The sequence below is a fragment of the Temnothorax nylanderi genome, unplaced genomic scaffold, assembly GCF_030848795.1.
Source record: "Temnothorax nylanderi isolate EJ_2023f unplaced genomic scaffold, tnyl_v1.0 TNYL_tig0104_pilon, whole genome shotgun sequence".
NCBI classification, from domain to species: Eukaryota; Metazoa; Arthropoda; class Insecta; order Hymenoptera; family Formicidae; genus Temnothorax; species Temnothorax nylanderi.
In genome coordinates, this window is record NW_027249166.1 from 271,069 (window position 1) to 293,204 (window position 22,136).

General features: G+C 41.6%; 1 protein-coding gene across 7 annotated transcripts in view; it reads left to right on the forward strand.

Annotated features, from left to right (window-relative positions):
• LOC139775753 (uncharacterized) overlaps positions 1-22,136 on the forward strand; it is a 169,039-nt gene that overhangs the window by 139,237 nt on the left and 7,666 nt on the right. For 5 of the 7 annotated variants that reach the window (XM_071712006.1, XM_071712012.1, XM_071712008.1 and 2 more), the window contains 4 exons: positions 7,303-7,443; positions 11,640-11,792; positions 13,737-13,886; positions 18,981-19,148. In XM_071712006.1, the coding sequence (XP_071568107.1) occupies positions 7,303-7,443; positions 11,640-11,792; positions 13,737-13,886; positions 18,981-19,148 (612 nt within the window). The remainder of the gene's footprint in view (positions 1-7,302; positions 7,444-11,639; positions 11,793-13,736; positions 13,887-18,980; positions 19,149-22,136) is intronic. The other 2 variants (XM_071712011.1, XM_071712010.1) reach the window with 2 other exon arrangements.

Sequence of the window (22,136 nt, forward strand, 5' to 3'; positions counted from 1 at the left end):
TCCGCTGGGAGTAACCGGACGACGCGTGCGACGGAGAGGGTGAGGAAGAGGGAGAGCCTGGAATCGAAAGCCGTTTCCAGGCGAAATATAACGGAGCCACGACACCGGGCGGGGGTGCTGTGGCTGGTATGAATTCTATTTGCGTTTGCGGAAACGCGGAAAGGCTGTTGATTCGGTCCCCATCGATCCGTTGCGTTGAAAATTCACTTTCCGCTTGATGCTGCTACTCTGCAGGAAGCAGGGGGACGGAAAGAGAGAGAGAGAAAGGGAGAGAGACCGAGCTTTGTCGCGGCTGCTTGCGACATCCGCGTAATGGAGCGAGTTATTGGTGAAAAATCACTGTGGTCTTTAGATATTTACGAGAGCTTTCTCCCATGGAGGTAGATAAAAGCGCGCCTCGGAAAACTCGGTCCCTCTCGCAATAGAGATACGTCTGTATGGAATTGTCGGGAAGTTCACAGCGAGTCTGCCGTCGCTGGCTCGACAACGCCCGTTCCGCGATAAACACGTGTACCGTTGCCGGTGACTCCTCCTTGACACGAATAATCGCGACGCAAACGAGGAGAATAATGCACTCGCGACAAAGGGGAGCGAAAGGAACGTGGGTGGCGCGCGCGCGCGGCGTTAACTGCGCTCCTAACGCGACGAAGTAATTTAGATATTAATTTTCACGGTATAGAACGCGTTTGAATGTTACCTGATTAATAAGGGACGTTACACTCCGCGGCACAAATTCCTGAAAGTTTCCCTAGCGAAACTTGAAATTGCGTAACTGCCGGGAGTTCCGAATAAATAGGAGCTGCCGGTTTGAATTAAGCGTCGCGCGATACGTCGCGCCGAGAAGGACGGCGAGGGTATTACCTGCGTATGCATATATGACCGGGCGCGGGAAAGGAAAGAGGAATTAAGTTTGCACAAAGGGATAAGCCCTTTAATCCCGCTCAATGGATCCGGGAGATTATCCGAGTAACGAACGCACGCGCCGGGCGTTCCTCCCGTCCGGCGGGAAAAATATGCGCCAACTTTTTCCGCGCTATTTCCGATGGAAAAATCACTCGCGCTGCGCTAAAGTCTTCGCCGTCGCGAGTCGGAGACACGCGAAACGCATTCTTTTCTTGAGAAGCGCATTCCGTTCCAATAGAATTTGTTGCGATCGTTTCAAGTGGGGACAAGCTCAAAACGGCGGACAGACATGTGGGATAAACTCGCGAGAAATTCGCGAAATCCGAACCGCGAAAGAATCGTCCGAAGCGCCGCCGATGTGATCTATACACCTGCGGAATATCGCGTTTCTCGATAACAATGAGAAACGAGTCTGTTAATAGGGTAACCCGCGCGACGCACGCTTGTTCAGAATAATTAACGAGGCTGCGTTTCCCGATTAATTGGCCCGGGAGACTTTCGCGAAAATTAATCCACTCCGAGGGGTTTCGCGCCGCGATACCTGCCGGCGCAGTGGGGTTTCAAAAACACCAGCGGCTCGCTAATCAACTGCCTTCGCCGGGTGCATTGTTTTCGTTTCGGGTGTTTAGTGAGCACATGCCTTATTCAACCCTCGAAACGAGCGAGCAAGGATATTTTTTTTCCTTTTTTCCCCTTTTTCTCTCCTCTTTTATTTTGCTCGATCGTAACGCAAGCTTCAACGAAATCCGTGTAACGGTCGTATTTTTGGATAAAAAAGATGCACGGTGCTGGATGACACGGCGAATGTAGGGGAAAAAAAAGAGAGACTTAGAAATAGTATTGTGACAAAATACACGGGTCGAATGGAATTTTCGTTCTGCCGAGGTAACCGTAGAAATAACGCGGCCATATTTTTCTGTCGCCGGCGATGATTTATAGGATCGGCGCGGCGCGGACAGTCTGGCGGTGTCTTTACTTTTATTACGTGCAAACTATTTACAGACGCCGTTCATTAGAGGGAGTGCCTTGATCGAGTGGACTGAAAGGAAAGTAATGACGTTCCGGTAGAAGCTATCGGTAACATGGAACAAGGTCGTTAAGACCGCGTCTCGAGGATCCATCGATCTTCCGGAGCCTCGTCTGCGACTGTCAGTTTCAGGTTGCGCGTTCGGACAGACAACGTCGACGTGTCGTTTAGGGGTCGTAGCCTGACGACCAGAATCGATGAGGACAAACAGTGATTTTTCAAGCAAAGTCCTCGTGCAAATTTTTTTAAAGGGGAAAAGACAGAATTTACTCGCGTCGTTTATATAGGGTAAACTCGGGTAAGATGGCCATATACAGGAAAGATGGGCCAACTCATGTTCGTTCGATGTTTCATGGCGAGCTAGATTGAAAGAACATAGGTTGGCCATCTTTTCTCTATGGCCATCTTACCCGAGTTTACCCTACGCGCGTATCATACATTTTCACGAGGCCAAGCCGTCAACGGACGACTCGCTGCTTAGTATTTCAGCATGCTGATTTCCGAGCGAATTAAAATTTAACTTCTCCGAGGCTTCAAACTTTGATCTCTCGCTCGCGGAATGTTAAAGCGCCGCGAAACTTTCACGACGTCTTTGAAAAGAGATAATAGGATCCACTTAAATTCTTTTTCAGTGGTACAATCATTCTCGAGGTACACCCCGCTATTTGTCGTGATAAAACCGAGTCTCTTTGGCGCGCGAAATAAACGTGACTTAGCTTGTATCGAGTTGGAGTTGGAAACGAGCCAGAAATTATCGCTTTGATCTTGCTGCTGGCACGAGTGCGCGAATGCCTTCCATTAACCCTTGAAATAACAGCCGAAAGTTCCGTCGTTAAGCAACGGTAGTAGAGCTTTACGTTCGTTCCACGTTGACGCACGTGCGTCTCACTTTGGTGCTTAACATCGCCCCTTTATTTCTTCGAGATCACTCAGGGTGAATACGGACATTTCAGATCGTAAGTGTCGGACATTTCGCTTTGATATCCGACAGTAACTAGAAATTAATACCATAAAATTGAATAGTATTTTAACTATTATATTGTAGCACCATATTAGTTATTATACAATATTACTTATTATATTATATACAACATTACTTACTATATTATTATACAATATTATTTACAATATTATTATACAATATTATTTACAATATTATTATACAATATTATTATACAATATTACTTATTATATTATACACTCATCTCTCGATTTACACGGTATTTTTTATCCGCAGTTTTTTCTTTTCTACGGTAAATAATCTCTCCGTTTATACGGTACTTTTTATACACGGTTTTTTCTTACGCGATAAGAAAATATAACTTTCTATGGTATTTATTGAAATTATTATATAGGGAGTCAAAAGTTCTTAACTTGATTGTACTTATTACGTTATTTTGTGACCTTTTTTAATTGACTTGTGGAAAATATATTAAGCTTAAGTGATAACAAATTTATTTTTCTGCATTTTGTGCAAATAAAGCAAAATATATATGAAACAAACATTTTTACAACACACACGAGCTTTTCTCTTGCACGGAAAGAACGGTTTTACTGAAGTATCTCAAAATTTAGCTAGATACAGATCTGAAAATAATTTTGTTGGACCATCAAAATAATTATGTAGAACACTCAAACTGACTGCTAAAATTTCAAAATTTTTTATAACATTATCATCATACTTCAACGACCTACTATAATTATTTTGATGGGGCAACAAAATTATTTTCAGATCTATATCTAGCTAAATTTTTAGATACTTCAACAAAACCGTTCTTTCCGTGTACGTATTTTTTTTTATACTAACAGACTCCATTTACGCGATTCTCAACCGCATAAAAAAACAATCATAGAATGAACACGTATAAATCAAGAGATAAGAGTGTGTTATATTGTAATAATTATAGAATCTAAAATATTTTCGCACAGGTCCTTCCACGAACGATAGATGAACAAATAAAAAACATATCACGGAAGAAAACAATAACGAAATTCATCGAGAAATTAATAATATGCTAATCTTTCCAATTTTAATATTATACACATATGATCCCCACAGTTTTTTATGACTATAAAAAAAAGGACAATGGCACAAGCTATATTTCTTCGCATTTGTAATATCGAGAAGTAAGCCCGTCGATGCGAGTTCGAAACCCCGTTATCGAAGATTTATACATATATGTATGTCTCGACACGACCACTTCGCGCGTTGCTGCATGCGCAAAAGTGCTCCAAGAAGGACATCGTCCTTCCGAAGCGTAGATTCGGATCTCCATCGAACGCTCCTTACGAATTCGACGTCCATATTCAAACGCGGTTCGACGAACCCGCTGGAAAAATGATCAGAGATGCGGGTGAACGGTGCCGGCTGGATCGCGGCCAAGGATCTTCTCGCTCCTTTGATCGCGCCGTCGACCGAATCGGGCCGTCGCTGTATATTATCAATATCGGTCCATGCCCCATCCTTCCTCCGAATCGTCCGCGCCGGCCGGCGCGGCGGCGGCGGCGAATCCTGGCGGCGAGACGCAGCGGGCCGCGCGATATAGAAGCGCGAAAAGCGAGGGAGTAAGTTAAATTGCGCCGTCGAAATGGGCACGGCTGCCGGCCGGTCGAAAGCCCATTTCCGATAGAAACCACCCCTCTTCCTTGTCAGTCAGGCGAGACGAAGCCAGGCCGGCGGCGGCAGCGTACCCCGTTATACCCATTTTCGGCCAATTCCGGATTGCGCTCGTAGATCCGCTCGCGGGGAATCCCGCCTGGATAGAATCCGGCGCCGAGAAGTATCTGGGATTGATTATTCGCGGGTATATCGGAATAGATCGGCGATGGAACCCCGAAACGACGTCTACCCCGTTGCCCCGCGGTAGCCATACGGGGGCAAAATTAGATCGCTGCAGTGAACTCCGCACTGCGGACTCTCGGGCCGCGTCATGCATTAACATTTGAGCATCCGAAATGGAAAAAAAAGGACCGGCTAAATTTGAAAACGTAAGATTCTCGGGTAGCGAAAAATTTCATATTGTATATAAAATCCGCGAAATATCCAATTTTACGTACCGTAGAGATTACTTAATTTAATCCAGAGAGACGTGTGACAGCTAATGGAATTAAGTAATGGAATTCATTTTTTATGATGTTTAAAATATAAATCTACGGAAAAGTTTTACGATTTATAAAAATAATATTGGCCGATAGTTTGTTGTCGACAAACTGCATAAGAAATTCGCTTTTCCAAATAGGACACATTCTATAAAATATGATTGAGGCGTTCGAACATATTTATGAATGCAACAGCTCGATGTAATCTGACAAAGAAACACGTTATACCTCCTTTATTGATCCCATTGCTTCTTACTTGCGCGATTGAGTATCGATTGAATATCTAACATGAATATAACAATTGGCGTTCGGAGACAGTTTGACGTTTCATTTCTTGATACGCATTCTTCGTTCCTCATAATCCATATTTATAGATTCTCGAAACGTAACGGACGCGAGCGACGTGAATCCAGTAATAATGTCTATATCCTCAGCGACGCGAGACAGATCCGCGTTGAAATCCGAGCGTAATTCTTCTATTTTTCTTTGTTTTACATACTTTTGAATATCCGTAGTACATGCGACGCGTTACAAACCGGCGCTAAATCTTCGGATGATCCGACGCGAGTACACGAGTACATTTTACTTTGCGTTTCGTCGAAACATTTACTCAGCGCTGGCTTGCCATCAAGAAGTTTTAGCTGAAACCGTGCTACGTGCGCGCTCCGCGTTTCTTCAAGTACGTCGTAAAAGTACTTGCAAAATTACATTCTGTCACCGAAACAGTTTGGCACGAGGGGCACGTATCAGCCGTTCCTTATGCAATTCTGCAAATTTCTTATTTTACGTACATTCGTGCCAGTATTAATGTGCGTAATATGCATAAGAGGCAATAATTAAAATGCTTAAGAATGATATCCCTATTAATTTTAAAGTAAAATAAATGTATACATGAAAAAAAAACGATGTATTAACAGCATTAGTCTGATTGAAAAACTAATCTTGTTAATTCTATAACAGTATTAATGAGGCAATAACAATTTATTATTTAAAACAAGAGCATGACGTATGTATTTCATTAATACTCTTATTGAATTAACAAGATTATTTTCAATCAGACTAATGCTGTTGACATCATTTCTTCCGTGTACGGATTTTTGAAACGTCATATAATTCAGATAATTAAATGTCGAATTAGCTCATCATCTTTTATATAATCAAGGATTTTTAATCTCTTTCAACGAAAATCTACGGAATCTAGAAAATCTACATCTCTTTTAATACCTTGAGCATTATTACATCTTTCGCTACTGTTAATATATTCAGCGAAATTATAACTTTGAGAGTAGATATCTTCGTTCAATTCTACCTCTGAATGTCACGTTTGTATGAATATATAGCGCCGAGAGATAAGTCATTGTAAAATTGTAGCCGTATCTTGGTTTTCCGTTTCGCTGCATTATTATTGATCTGCGACCTGTGCAATGATTGTACGGTGGATATACCAGAATATCACTATATTAACAGATCCCATCGAGGCTTTCCTCATCGGAGAGATGAGAAAGAATGGAGATTGCCCGCGAGAAAGAATTTCTTTTGTCTTCATTCATTTCAATTAACTGATACGGCAATATGGTCTTTGCCTCGGTCCAAAGTTGTATGCGAGAATAAGAGTGCGCCAGAGAAAACATACTATTAAGTTATTCAAATATATCGTTCATTTATAATAATCAGCATAATCGATTCATTTAAGTGAAAACAATGAGAAGGCTTTTCAAACAGGAACAGAAAGTCTATCTCGATAATGAAACACCGTTCTCATGGAATCGTAATCCAATCGTAAAAAATTTAATTCTTTGGCTTTATCAAGCCCTACATTTGTAATGCGTTTATTCATTGAATCATTCAGCTTGCGAACTCACGCGAGACCGAAGGCGATATGCAATTTTATCAACTTTAATCATCAATATTGACCGCGACGATTAATAATCATCGAACATTTCATTTGTATAATGACGTATTATCACGTTCTCGAATTAGCAAATGGCACGATATCACGCGAGATTTTCGATGCTTAAATGATAATTAGTGGAACCCGGAAACATTATACATTAACGGAAACGCTGTGTCATATGTATGCATAATTAGCTCGCGGAGAATTAATATCTTGTTTGTTGTGTAGCGCGAGCGATCGCGTGACAGATATTGCACGATAAATGCGAAATTAAGAAATTAAGTTATGGGTCAATTATAATCGCCACAGGCATTTGTAAGCAATTGTTATTTTATCGTCATTTGAGAGTGTACATTCTAACAGTAATTGATGGTTGCAGCGAAGCTGGACGGCGTGAAGACTTACATGCGGATGAGGAGGGTACCGAATCACTTGCAGGTTAAAGTTATCAAGTGGTTCGACTATTTGTGGCTGACGCAGAAGTGCTCCGACGAGGAGAAAGCAGTGAGTTGTCTTCCAGGTAGGTTTCGCTTACACACATATGTCAAAATAATTCGCGGAAAAAAAATTACGCGTTTAATTTGCTGAAAAACATCGAAAAACTGCAACCGCGGGTTAAAAATTGAGAAGAATATCTGTGACGAATATTATTCACGCGAATTCGGAGCTTCTTTTTTTACAGAAAACGCGCTTGTGTACCGTTATTTTTAGCATAAGTGATTTATGAAAGCTAAGTAATGCAATTAACGCAGACATAATTAGTTATTTTTATATGAATCATTTATCTTCTCTTCACCCTGTAGTTATCGTTATTAATGCGCAATATAGAAGAGATGCGGGCGCAAATTTACTTTCATAAGCGCGAGATATATGAAAATCCGGCGTCGTCTCGGCGTGGCCGTAACTTTATGATATTTATATAAGTCTGCAGAATCTATGCAAGCGCGGCTAGGTGAGGTGCTGTTTCACGAACGTGTAATTTAACGCAGCGTGTAATTAATGTAACGGACTTCGTCCGTCGCAAATTCCGAAGAAAGAATTTTTATTTTTTAATTAGTCAAATTTATTAGTGTTATTAGTCAAATAACGGCGAGTGCAAATTACGCGGGGCGAGTGTTTACGAGCAATGAAACGATACCGCCGCCTTTCGCGGCGGTGCGTTAGCGTATATAATTTCACGGGAAACATTTGATCTCATAACCGCGCTGGCAGGATCCGCAAACTAAAATGCGAGCAAAGCAACGCGTAAGCAGGCTACGTGTGCGGTTGCCGACATCGTCGCCCTTTAATGCAAACCGCGCGAGAGCAAACGGACGTGGGCGAATTTTCGCTGGGGTGCCTGTCGCAGAGTGGCGAGATAAAAGTGCGCGCTGAAAGCTCCCGACTTATCCGAAAATTATAATTTATTCAGCCCCCCCCCCCCCCCACACGCTCGTTAAATCCATTCTCTTTGTGATGCAACAAACAATTTGCGTAAGTGGAATTTGCATCATAAATAGGAAAACAAATCGATCTGTACGTCGTGTCAGTGACGAATATATCTACTACATCACGAAATTAAATGCCTATTTTTATGATAAATAAATCTATTTATTACGTAATTGGAATTTGCATAAAACAAATAGAAAACCAAATCGACTTGTATATTGTACCTATAACGAATATGCATATTTGCTATTATTAACACAAAATTAAAGGCTTACTTTTATGACAGATAAATCTATTTATTATATATTATCATCTTTTTCGGCTAATATTTTTATAGTATAAAAAATGTGATTATATTAATTAATGCGCACGAGTATTTTTCCTTAATAAATTAGATAATTTTTTTATTGCTTGCGTAAAATGTAGAAGATTCGTAAATGATAAAGAATGAAGTTCTGAATCGACTATTAAAGGCGACTCCGAGCCGATTATTGGAATGAAACGATATTTCTGCTGAGAATTCCCCACTAAAATGCTAGTAAAGCAGCGTAATAATGATTCTATCGCTCGCGACGCACTATAAAGGAGACTATATGCAACATAAAACGCAGCGTGTATAGAAGCAAATAAACTGGTAGGAAGGGGGACCCACGGGCTGCGCTGCGCCGGGTAACATAGGAGGACTTACGCTGAAATTTATTGCACGAGATATACAAGAGTGCTTAACGCGAAGTCAAGCTCCCACTAAGAAGGAAATTGTCAGTTTTTTTATTTTCTCGAAGCTATCGTAAACTCTCGAAAATGTATTATTTCGCTTTCGCGAAAACATCGACCGATTTTTTCATACGCCTGCGTACAGCACCCGTTCTTTTGTGGCGTGACGTAAAATTTTCAATCGTTCTCTTTGTACTTCTTGAGGGACTTCTTTGTAATCGCTCTCCTTACAACTGTAGAAAAGGATCTCCATAATAAAGCAGCAGCTGGCTTCTGCGTTAACCACTCCTGCGCGAGTCCCTTTGTTTCTCAAGCTGAGAAAAGTGTATTTCATATTGCCCTTTTTTTCCACCCAACCATTGTAATAACGTTTTTCAGCTCGTCCCCTTATTTAATGGGAGAAGAATCGGAATTTAGACATAGTTAACCGAGTTAACGTAACGCAGTCTAGAACGCAGAATGTTAAAGAGAGAATAAATGGCGAGGAGCAACGTTATTATTTCCCCGCAAAAGCGGAAGGCACTTTTCAGACGAGTTTCCACGAGAGTAACAGCAAGGAACGACCGGACAACATCCTGAAAATCGTTTCGTTCGAATGGCGCGCGCATTTCCCAAGCAATAAACCTGCTATAAGGCGCGAGTTATAAAGCCTCCAAGTATAATGCACAACATAACGAGAAGTTGGAAATTGAATATTAGTGCGAAATGAAAAATTGTTGGCCATTACGATGCAAAGGTTTTCGTATACGTATAGATCGTTTAATCGGCTATAACGCGAGCGATAAAGTCCCGGAAATGATATCGAAGACCCACGGAACGTCTCTGTATAATACTGGACATTTCCTCTAACGAATAATTAATTTTGATTTTTAGAACGCTTTATAATTAAATACCTCTTTAATTTCAAATTACGTCTTTAAGAGATATTCCTCCCGATATAAAATGGACGACACATCAAATCTTATCATTTCTGATCCTATTTTCGCAGTTTACTGCGACTTCGTCGAGATGTCAGAATGTTGCCTGAAAGATTTTTTTCCTCTAATTAATAATGAAATAACCTGTAGTACTGTGCCCACGCGTAATAAAACAATCGGTACGGACATTTTTTGCGCGGCGATAATAATCGGATTATATCGGGACACAGAGACGAGCAATTAGTCTGCATTTACGTATTAATATATCGGGAAAAGGCATATCGATCGGCGACAAAATTGCATGAAAAGCAAAAAAATGCCAACGATATTCCCGATACTTGCAACAGCTTGCACAATCACAATTAACACTAATTTGCGGACCTTAGTGCTAATTACGCAGCTGCATTGCCGCAATAACAATGGTAACGTCGTATTGCGTACTTATACGGCCGACGTGCTTCTGGGTTAACTACCAATTTCTGGCGCACGCTCGGCTATAATTATCTCAGTAACAATAGTAACAATATGTTAAGCTTTACCCTGCTAATCAAAAATTCATGCGGGAAATAATTACCAAGTCAATAAATCTTATTTTACGAAACTCCTATATTAATCTGCGAGGGGATAATTATTAATGCGAGGGTGTTATTAATTAAATAACTTCCAATATTTATTACAATAGACATTTAATAGAGTATATTTGTTTATTAATTAATTTAGTATTAATATTAATTAGCATATACTATTCGTATTTCCGCCAAGAATACCTAATATATTCGCACAGAAATAATCGCGATTATTTCCCAAACCAAATCATTATTACTTAATCAAAGAAATAATTTAAACAGCAAATAATTAATAATTATAATTTTGTAGTAATAAATCTCTTTATACATATTCCGAAAAGAATGCAAACATTGAAATTTAACGGAGATTCAAATTGTACGAACATTGAAATTCGAAGCGTTTTAGCTTTATAATGAGAACTGCTTTAAATTATTATGAGTTTGCGCGAAAATATGAATAATTTTACGCGAGATAATATTAAAAAGAATATTTTATGGTCGAAAACGATGGACATGTATCGACAGTTTATAAGAGCTCCCTTTAGTTGACCATTTTTAGTCGGCCACCTAATTGCGACAGGAATTTCCACCTTTCGCAAATAAGTACGACAAAGTGTGTCTGGTTAATGAGACGTCGCTTTGATAAAAACACCGTTTCTTTCCAGAACAGTTTTACACTTTGAAGTTTCGGTTGAAGTCGCCGTGCAACAGAAACAGTCCTCCGGCGCTCGGCGACTTCCGTCGTTGTTGTGCAACGACGTAAATTGTTGCGCACAAAAATTTCACTACCTCGTCGCGGAGGAAATTTTAAATATCAAGCGGGGGAGTATATAAAATAGCGGAAGAAAACGAGGGTGGAGAGGGCGCGTATCGTGTAAATTTTTGAAATTCTAAGTTAATTAAAAATGGATACGCTCCTCTTTACACGTTATAACGAACCACCTCGGCGGTAGGTACACGTTGCATTTTCAGCTCGTTCCGCGCGGCGAAAGTATAAACTGCACTCTCCGGAATTAATTCGGAGATTCGGATTCCTCTCCGGTGCTCTTCCCCCTTTTTTTTCACGCTCCGCACTTAATCGCTTTTCGCAGATAAGCTGAAGGCAGAGATCGCGATAAACGTGCACCTGGACACGCTGAGGAGGGTCGAGATTTTCCAGAACACGGAGGCTGGCTTCCTGTGCGAGCTGGTGCTGCGACTACGGCCCGTTCTTTTCTCACCTGGCGACTACATCTGCCGCAAAGGTATGTAAATCGCTCCCGGTCATCATTCTTCCCGGCGCGGCGCGGGAGTTCTCGGAAGCGTTAGGCCGAGCGTGTGTTTTATACATACTCCTCGTTCCGCGCCACTTTAGCGAGGAAGAATTAATGCCGTAAATTAGGATTCAGATAAAAAAAATGTGGCTAAATGTTCCGTTGTTAGCAGTCGACTTTGCTCATCCCCGTTTCGCCATTTACGGCCTTTCAGAGGTGCGAACCCTAGATACCGGGCTTCTCTTCCCACTCCCCGCGATTTCTCCCCGGATTCGGTGTGCCCTGCTTATGGAGGCACGCTGTGCTGGAAACACGCCAAACGACGTACCGTGGGTGTGAAAAATGATTGCTCGCGCTCCTGCTCTCTCTCTCTCTCTCTCTCTCTCTCTCTCATTCCATCCCCGTCACCGGAGACCGTCTCTGGTAGACGAATATTTTTATTTTACGACCGAAAAAGTGACTGCCGCGCTCGTTATTAACGCGATAGAAGGAAGCGCGAGCCACTGTCTGTTCTCTGCATAACTACTTCGGTATAGTCCAGTTGCATACAGAAGCGGCTCGTAAATTCTAACGACTGACACCGCCATTCAACACGAAGTCTCCGAAAATATATTTCTTTCATAAAATACAGCAGAATTCAATACCGTAAAAAAAAAAGCTAAAGACGATCCAGTATGGCTATTTATGTCAAAAATGATTTCTTCTTTTATTTTTAGTACCCTACCGTCACGGAACGTGGTCTTTTTTTCTTTCAACTCATATTTTGTCTCGTGGAACAAAATTTACGATTACTTAAATGACAATTATATTCAGGAAGCAGTTATTCTTTCGATATCGAGAAATCTAGTCGGAACGGAATTCGCTGAAAAATATGACTTTGCTATCTATTTTTGAATATTTATGACGCATTCCAGATACTCTCCGTGTACCCGCATCGTATATCGTTGGACAAATAAAAGCTTACGCTATTGCTTGGCACTTTTATCGACATATTTAGTATTTATTTCTTGATCCGTAAGCGGTCGCGGGAGTAATTCCAGCTTGTCAAAGCGCGCGAAGGCCGAGAACCGAATCGTCTTTTCCCGCGGATCGTTTGCCTTCCATCCACTTTATCCTCTCGACAGGGTTTCTTTTCACTACCGGCGGAATGACCGCCATGTGCGCGTAGGAATGCGGGAAGCAATACCTTTGATGGGCGACCTACCTCGCGCACTTCCGCCGCGCCGCTGCATCGCGTCGCGCGATTACGGTCGGAATTATGACTGAGCGTTACTACTTGCTCAACAAATGACGGCCATTCCTCGCGTATCCTGTCGCGCTCTTTTGTACTATTTTTTTATTATAGTTGATCCCTCCAACGTCAATTAATTGTAACGATATTTTTCTCCGCGTGTGACATTTTAGGAAGAGACAAAAAGGTAATCTAGGTTCTGTCTGTGTATGTGCGTGTGTTCGTTGTAAAAGTTTCCAACTCTTATCCTTGTTTGATTTTTTTTTCTCTATTCTTGTACCTCCACTGAAAAATACGTCGTGGTTAATGATGACAAAAGTCGGATTGGTGGAATGATACGAGCACATTTCTACGTAGTAAGAGAGAGGTACCAGCCCTTGTCGTATACCTTGAGATATATGTACCAACCGCTGTACTTGGACCAATGGCGTCGACGGCTTATTATTTTTATAGACTCATAAAAAAGCTGCTGCATAAAAAGAACTGAAATTTATGTTAAGTACATTCGCAAAACTTTTCATCCCTCGGAGTGAGGGAAATATGACTTGTAGCTTGTAGCGCTGTTCCTTTATACCAGCTTTGTTATCGGGGATTGTCGAGCAGCGATGTAGCGTAAACGCCTTGATTAAGTTAGATTCAAGGATAGGTACGGTCGACGGGAATTAATTAGCCCTCGCTTAGACGTCACTTTTGTGCGATTGCAGGTGAGGTGGGAAAGGAGATGTACATAGTGAATAGGGGCCGACTGCAGGTGGTGGCCGACAACGGGAAGACGGTGCTCGCCACCCTTAAGGCGGGTTCCTACTTCGGGGAGATCAGCATTCTCAATATGGGGACCGCAGGTAAAGAGTGCGGTAAATATTCCAAACGGACCAGGGGCCCGTGAGCTGTCCCCCTTCGTTTTTCACGATCACGTTTTCACGTTTCACGTTCTTACCACTCTGTGAGAGGGCAAGCCGTCGAGCCGGTATGAGCCGATCTAAAAACGATCTCTCTAGCAATTTTTCACTATCTCTCTTTTTCTCGCAGACCCACTTGTCGATCTTCACCTTTTTTAATCGCGATCGACGTTCATGCAACGACGTCCGCGCGGTGAACGAGATTAAAATATATATATATCGATTGCCGATCTGTAAAAGAAACTAACTTCGAGGAGTAGGAATATTAATTCTTTAGTCTCTTTGCATCAAGGGAAAAAATTATGGTTTATTAATAAACAGTATTTAAGAAATAGCCGAAGTAAATTTAAAAAGGATAAAGGATTAAAATTTGTACTTAATAAAAAAATTCCATATTTTCTCTGGATTACAATTAGGATAAAAGCAACAGGATTCTTTATAATAGAGAGAATACATTATTAAATTATACATCGTCACTTGCGTGCGCCTCATTATTATTTATTTAATTAAGAGTGATACATTTCTTTCGCCGACAGAAATCTCGAAAATGTAATTATCTTAAATTTCTCATAACTATTCCAATCTGCATGCAAGAGAAATAATACAGATACGTATTATATTATTAATACGCTTATTTCCGGGATGTTTTCAAAATTAAGCATAATTTTCAAGTTACGGTTGAAACAAAATTAAACGCAAATTTAGATTTACGTGAAAATAAAATGAGCAGGGAATTAAACGAGCCTCTCCGTTATCACAGTCGTGATATCACATTTTCTCAAACACACCGAAAAACGAGCTTTATCTAATTTAACTGTGATTGACGTTGCATTATCTACCCTACAATTTTGCTGGCTGTATAGGACATATTCCTATATTATTATTGGCTTTGTCGCAGAATTTATGGCATGTGTAGTCACCGTAAATTTATTGCGAAATTTGATTATTTGAATTCGAAGTTATATATGTGTCTCAATGTAGTGTCGCATCGCTATAAATGCGAAATGGAAATCAAATGAAAAGAGTGGAAAATTATAGAAAAAAATATCTTTTTATAAAAGAATTTATACAAAAAAAATTCTATAAATATCGAGACAAATAAATCTCACTAGATTAATTTCGTGACCCGCGCGGTACTGTATCAAATGACCGAACTGCAACCAACTGTAACAAACTGTAATAGCCATTCGCATTCGCTGCACGCGCAAATTGACAAAAGAAAATTAACGGGGAAAAATATTTTTCTCCCGCTTACATTTTTTTTTGCACGGTTTAATGAACGCGATATCAAAGCTAGCTTCTTAAAGCGCCGCGAAATCACTCGTGCCTCTTTTGGGATTTCGCCGTAGCTCCGAGGACGGAAGAAAAAGGATTGGCAATGCAAAGTATCACTCCAATTTCTCTGCATCGACAATCCTATTGCCGCCGTCTGTCAGGATAGAGCCGTCCGTGCCCGGGATCGATGGCGGGTCTCATTCTTGTTTTCGAGGACCGGCTCCCTTCGAATGACTCCCGTCGAGACGAAAAAATAAGCGTCCAACGGCCGCCAGCGCGTATAAAGAGTCGCCTCGGTGACGGCACGAACTTTATTCTTCTATCAAACTTCCTTCAGAAAACTCTCTTTTTCCCCGAACGAACATTGCATTCGCATTCGCGAGGAAACTTCGGGCTAATAAGAGCCGCCGTTTTGGCCGCCATCTGAATGATCTTAATCCGCTATAAATTGAATTCTCTCCATCCGTATTTTCAGTGCTCGATCCAGTGCTGTTATTAAGTTGAAAGAATTTAATTTTTCTGCGATACTCCATATTTTTTACGAAATAGTTGATAAAGAATTTACCCCTTATTTATACCGGCGGCTATGTCAGCTTATCTTTTTAGCAAACACGAGCTCTGTAACTCCGCTACGTATTGTATCTACGAAAAAAAACCCGGGCAATATTGTCTCGCGAAAGTGTATAAAAAGCCTTTCATACGCTGTTACTCGTAGATAACAGGGCGGCCCGTTCGAGGAAGGTATTGCCGCGTGGATTCCGCGGGCGTTTTCAGTTCGTGCGAGCGGTATCAATCGCATTTGAATTTCGTATTGTGTTTGCATTGAATCAGAAATTTTATAATACTCTGCTTATCTAGTAAACAGTAACGGCTAATTGAATTTCGTGGCGGAGTCCGTCGTTGCGAGACCGTCGACGCATCTTGAATAAGGCCCGTGACACGTATTGCCCTTTATATATATATATATAGTCTCCACCCTTCTTCAGTATTTCTCACGGCTACTGTACTTCATTTTATTTTTATTTTTTTATTTACGATCGACCGGAACGACCGACCGAATTATGACACACGTCGTAAAATATCCGTTTGAGAGATTCTTCTTTTTCTTTACGGCGCGGACTCACCGCGAATTTTTGGCGACACTCGCGTTTCCGAGAGAAGAATAAGAGGCCAAAGAGATCAGATATAGACCGAATCGTCGATAACGTATCGAAATTATTCATTAGCCCTCTTTTTTTTTTATTCGAAGATACGTGTAAGTGTGCCAATCGGACGAAATAGCGAACGGCGACTCAGCCCCTCGCAAGGCGTACCGGTCGATAAGGTTTTGATGAATCATATTTTTAGTCAGTCGTGCTCACAATTTCTATTTCGCTTTCGTAGCTCTATTAGAGGAAATGGCTTAGAACTGGGTCGATTTGGACCCATTTCTTTAGTCGCGCCCTTTTCAGCATCATAATCTTTGATTCTCACAATCGGTGCTGCAACATCACGCTGAGACTGTTACATTTCTTTTTCTTATACTTGCATATATCTATTAATTGTTATCTATTATGACTGAAGGACGGCATTTGTAAAGGACTTATCCGCTTGCTTAAATTGATGGCGGTTATTTATGGGTCTAACACAGGTGTTCGATTGCCTATGAGAATTTATCATTGCACAGTCGTTTACAAATGCTTCCTACGATCGAGCATCTCCATTCTCACGCGATATTACCATGTTACTATTCATTGCACCATTCACGTATCTTTCTCACAATCGCCATTAACTCCCTGATGTAGGCTCTTATTGATGATTGTAATTTTTACTGCTGTGATGCGTGCTGATTTCATACATATTGACCTGCATTCGGATCCGCCAATTATTATCAATAATTATATATATATTTATACACGCACATATATATATATATATATATATGTATATATATATACACGTACAAATTGATTACAGTAGTTTCTAGTGTCCTTTATCTTAGCTAACTTTTTGAAACGTCCAATATAACTTTGCTTATCTTGATTTATTCATGAAGGAAGATAGCCGAACTTGCTTTCGCTATCCTAGTACACGTAAAGAGAAGAAATTATCGACAGGGAAAAGCAAAATAGACTACCTCCCTTCAAACATATATATCCAGTATTAAGGATTGATATATTGTCCATTGTAAATATATTAACTTATTGCAAGTAAAATCTAACAACGATGATGAAAGAAAACCGATGCGAAAGAAACTACAGCAAACGTATCTCTACATAAGGTATACATTTATTAAAATTAAGATGTACAGTACCACAGGAAGTAACGTAAAATTTGCGTCGCCTGCTTATACGCATTATCGTAAAGACAGTACTGTCAATTAATCCTCCGCTAAGAACGTACAACAAAATCGCCGTCCGATCGTACCGCAGTCGAGTAACAATCGCAAAGTTAGTACCGCCGTCTCGTTAAAATACTCGCTTAATCGTATATTTAAACTATAACGTAATAGAGACGCAAAGAGCAGCGAGATATCATCTTACTCGAACATCCCGCGAATTCTGACAAAGTAAAATGCTTTTAGGCGACTTATATCCTTCATGTCGGACTTTATTTGCGAAAAAGCTGCTCGAAATAAATAATTCAGATACTCGAGGAATATGGAATTCCCATTCGCTAAATTTCTTCGATATACGGTTAATGTTTCTGAGCGTGTTCGACCGAGAGCGAACGAGAAGCTGAGCGGGGGAGCGGCTTCGTTCCCTTCGAAATATGAAAACTTTCTGAGTAATATATGACGCGAGTTGTGCGCGCGGGCTATTTACAATTCTCACCGTGATAGAGAGACGCGTTGCCACGTGCTACAATTTTGCTCACGGTGAAGCTTCAGCACGCGGACGCGGAAGTACAATTTTCAATCAACTGCAAAGAATTTCCTCCGTCGCCTTAAGCTTAATTATTACAATTTGTATTACGGCTCAGGTGCATTCGTAGCATACTAATGAAGCGGAACTTCCGAACATAACATTTATCTAACGGTTAAATCTTCCCCGGAAATTTATAAAGTTTGCACGGTAGCTTCTGTTATTGCTACGTTTCAGACCGCGGCGCACGTCTGTAGTCTGAAGCAATTACGCTCTTCGTTACCTTGTTAATTACGCGCCCTTTTACGCCGGCATATAAAATATCGTTGACACCAATTAAAGTTGTAAACAATGGCTCGGCCGCCGTCATTATCACATTCTGGGTAAACTACTTTATTAGCCTAGTCTGCGCGGAGTTCTTTCCCCCCCCCCCCCTCTGCCGGAAGCTAACCGCATTCCATTCCGCGAAAAGCTGCAACTATGTGGAAAAAAAAACACGCTCGGAAACGGATAAATACGGCAGACCGTGGAACAATTAATTCGCGCCCATTATTCATCAATTTATCAGCGAACAAACGCCGGAGACGATTAAATGCCTCTCTCTGAAAAAGTCGGGGAAACGAGCCGAGCGACCTAGCGATCAATTAGCAAAGAACGCTGAACCGTAACGAATCTGATTAATCAAAATTACTGCGCTTTTACGGGGTACGAAACGACGTAAAAGGGATCTTAAAGAGATAGCTCGCGCATGGGCGTATCGCGCGCGTATAGCAGCGGTCGGAACCACGTGCATCCGTGGAGTCGAGGAAATGATAGCGAGTACGGCTGTAGATGAAAAGCGGCGGGAAACGATCGAGAGATCGATCACGGTGCGGTTACATAAGAAAGCTTGATGCATCCCGATAACCAATAAATGGCTACATCGACGCAGGTAACCGGCGAACAGCCAGCGTGCGCTCGGTCGGCTACTCGGACCTCTTCGTCCTCAGCAAGAAGGACATGTGGGACGTGCTCAAGGAGTATCCGGCTGCCAGGGTGCGCCTCGAAGCCATCGCAGTCAAGAGGCTGGAGAAGTACAAGAGAGCTCCTCTGGAGAAAGGTGAGTCGAGCCTACCTCTCTCCTTCTCTTTCTCTCTATCTCGTTTACGCTCGCGCATCAAGTATATACAAACAGCTATCGTATTTCTTTAACGGCGCCAGATAGATAGGGCAAATCGATGAGGCACCCCTCTCGAAACGCGCGCGCGCGCGCGCGCGGATGAACGACTTTCGAAATTCTCCTCGAGTTAAGTTAAAAAGCTCTTAAAGATACCTCAACCAAATTTCCCAGATCGCACAACTTAGATCTTACAAGTAACGGCTGATAAGAAATCAGATTTGTGAAAGTTATTAGTTATCCTCGCGCGAATTAGCTGATTACGACGATGATGTTTTTCTCGTTTTATTCGATGAAACTTTAACGGGAAAGCTCGTGTTAACTCGTGTTAACTATCGGCATTCAGAAGAACTGCTGTCGCGCTTTCTTCCATAATTCGGCTCGTTTTCTCTCTTCCTGTCTCAGGCGTGCTTCGCGAGCGGTTCAAAGATCGCTCGTGCGAGCTGCGCTACATCCGCGAAAATTGGTATCGCGTCGGAAATACGCTTAAAACTCCATTTCAATTCACTCGTCCTCGGAGTTGCGCGGAGGACGAGTGAACAGGTTCGAATACGACTGCGAACGCGACGCGCCTTGCGAACAGCTTGGCGCACAACCGAAACGCCCCGAATGCCTCTGAAACTTCCCTCGTTACCATCGTTAAAATAGCTAGACTCGCGGAAGTTTACGCGCCCTCGGCAAGGTAAGTTCTTCGGGGCGCGGATGCCATCCGGAGAACTTCGAACCGAGAACCGAGGCCAAGAATGGGGGGGATTCATTCCATCAAGATATCCTCGTCGCTGTTACGACGCATTAACGAATTAACCGTCGTGGAACGCAGTAGACTGGAGTTTCCAGCATAATAGCCGTTAAAGATGTCTTTGAAACGGATACCTTGTATCGTATTCTCGAGTGACATCCCAGAGAAGACGGCTGCAGATTCGACAGCCGTAGTACTTATTTTAGAGCTCGTTACTTTTTGCGACTAACGACGAAACTCTCAGTCTCTTCCGGTTTCCGAACATTTTTTTTATTAAAATTAATGGCCAAGTTTTATTCCAACTTTTTAAGAGAAAAGATTTCGACAAATATTTCCACCCTTAAAGCTTTGATAAATTTTTTTACCATTCGATTTACTGCTACTAAAGTTTTCTTTAGCAAAAACATGAATTAATTTTTTATTCACTTGCTAGATCGATATTAATTTTCTCATATTTTTCTCAATTTTAATTTTATTATGTAACAAAAAGTAGCGTTAAAGTTTAATAAAGCGACGATCGACGTCAAAAAATGTCCCCATTCTGTCTGTTTCTCTCTTTCGGATTGTGCGACGACTGTGGTAAAATACATGCTCGTGCCTAAAAAAAGAATATTGTATGCACTGCCGACTGGCTCGAGGGCTGGATGATATAAAAGTCTATCTCATATCGCTCGTCTTTTTATTTCCCAAAAAACTGTCGTTTCAAAATATTCTTTCCGACCTCAATTTTTGCTTTAAATAACGCTCGCGGTAACTCTCCGCCTTCTCCCCGCGCAATTCTCCCTCTCGTTTCTTCTGCAGACGTAACGAGCGTCTAATGCAAGTGGGCTGTCGTGGATGAAAAGCCGGTTTTTGAAGGTATATAGCCTTCACAGGAAAGTTTTCAAAAAGTCGACTTATCACTTGACGCTGACAAATACCCACGATGCCGAAAAGACGCGACGTCGAAAAGTACATGGAATTTTTAACCGTCTATCGTCTATATGCCTCTCAAAAATTACTGAAGCGAGACTCGATTTACACATTTAATCCGCAATCGGATAAAACGCGCAAAATTGCTGCGAGTTAAATAAATTTAATTTGCTCGATATTACTCGACAAGATCGCCGCGGTAAGATTAAGCTACCTCTTCCCCGTTTGAGTCCTCCACAAAGGGAAAACGGTCTGAACCTTTGCCGCGGGTATACAGATGAAACCTCAACCACTCCATTCAACAGAGAACAATTTTATTTCTCTCTTACGGACCGGGGGATCCGAAGCTGTGCAAGGGATAAGCGACTGTATTATATTTGCCGCGCAATTCTATGACGATGCCCCGCCCGCTCGCGCTCGAAAGTTTGGTGCGCGTAACTGGCGGCAGCAAACTTCGCCACCTTGTACCGCATAGGGTGAGCGAAGGGTGGCTGCTTTGCGCGCGTAGTTCCGGGATTAATTAATTAAATTCCTCAGCTCGCCGCTACGCCTATTACCAGTGTACGCTGACGAAAATCTTTTGAACGAGGCGCAACGAAATCGCGTCTTCGCCTCGCTGCGTCCTTTCAAGATCACCGCCGCGCTACGCGATCCTCGATATCTTCGCGCCACTAATGTCTCGAAGAATCTTCGATCGTTGAACTTTGGTCGAGCTTTTGAAAGATATATTCCAGAGCGGCGCGGAGAACTTGCGCGTTTAACGCCAAATGTGGCTACGTTGGCTCTATATATGAGCGAGCGCACGTCTTGTCGAACTTAAGGTGGAGTTGGGAAATGAAATATCTTAATGTGAGTTTAAAAAGGAGAGGATATTAATTGAAACACATTTGTTGCAATGAATTTGTTTTATTTATTAACTTTTCTTCAATTATTACAAAATGCGTAAATATAATATAAATATATTTGTAGCGCTTTTATTTGTCATTTTCAGAAATGTTTAAATTATACATATATTATGTATGTGTTGTAAAGCGTTTATACACGCAAATTTTACTTTTACGTAGAGAAATCGTGCTCGATTCAAGGGATTCAGCGCCGCATACTGCAAATTCCGTCGCCACTGTTTTACATGTTTCCCTCATACGTCTCATTTGCCTAATGCGAGAAGCGCACGCAGGGTAAACGTGAGATGGAAATTAGACGGTCGCGTTTAACGCTAAATAGGCAACGGCGAACACCGCTATCTCGGAGGATGTCTTTATCTCGGGATTTACTCATCC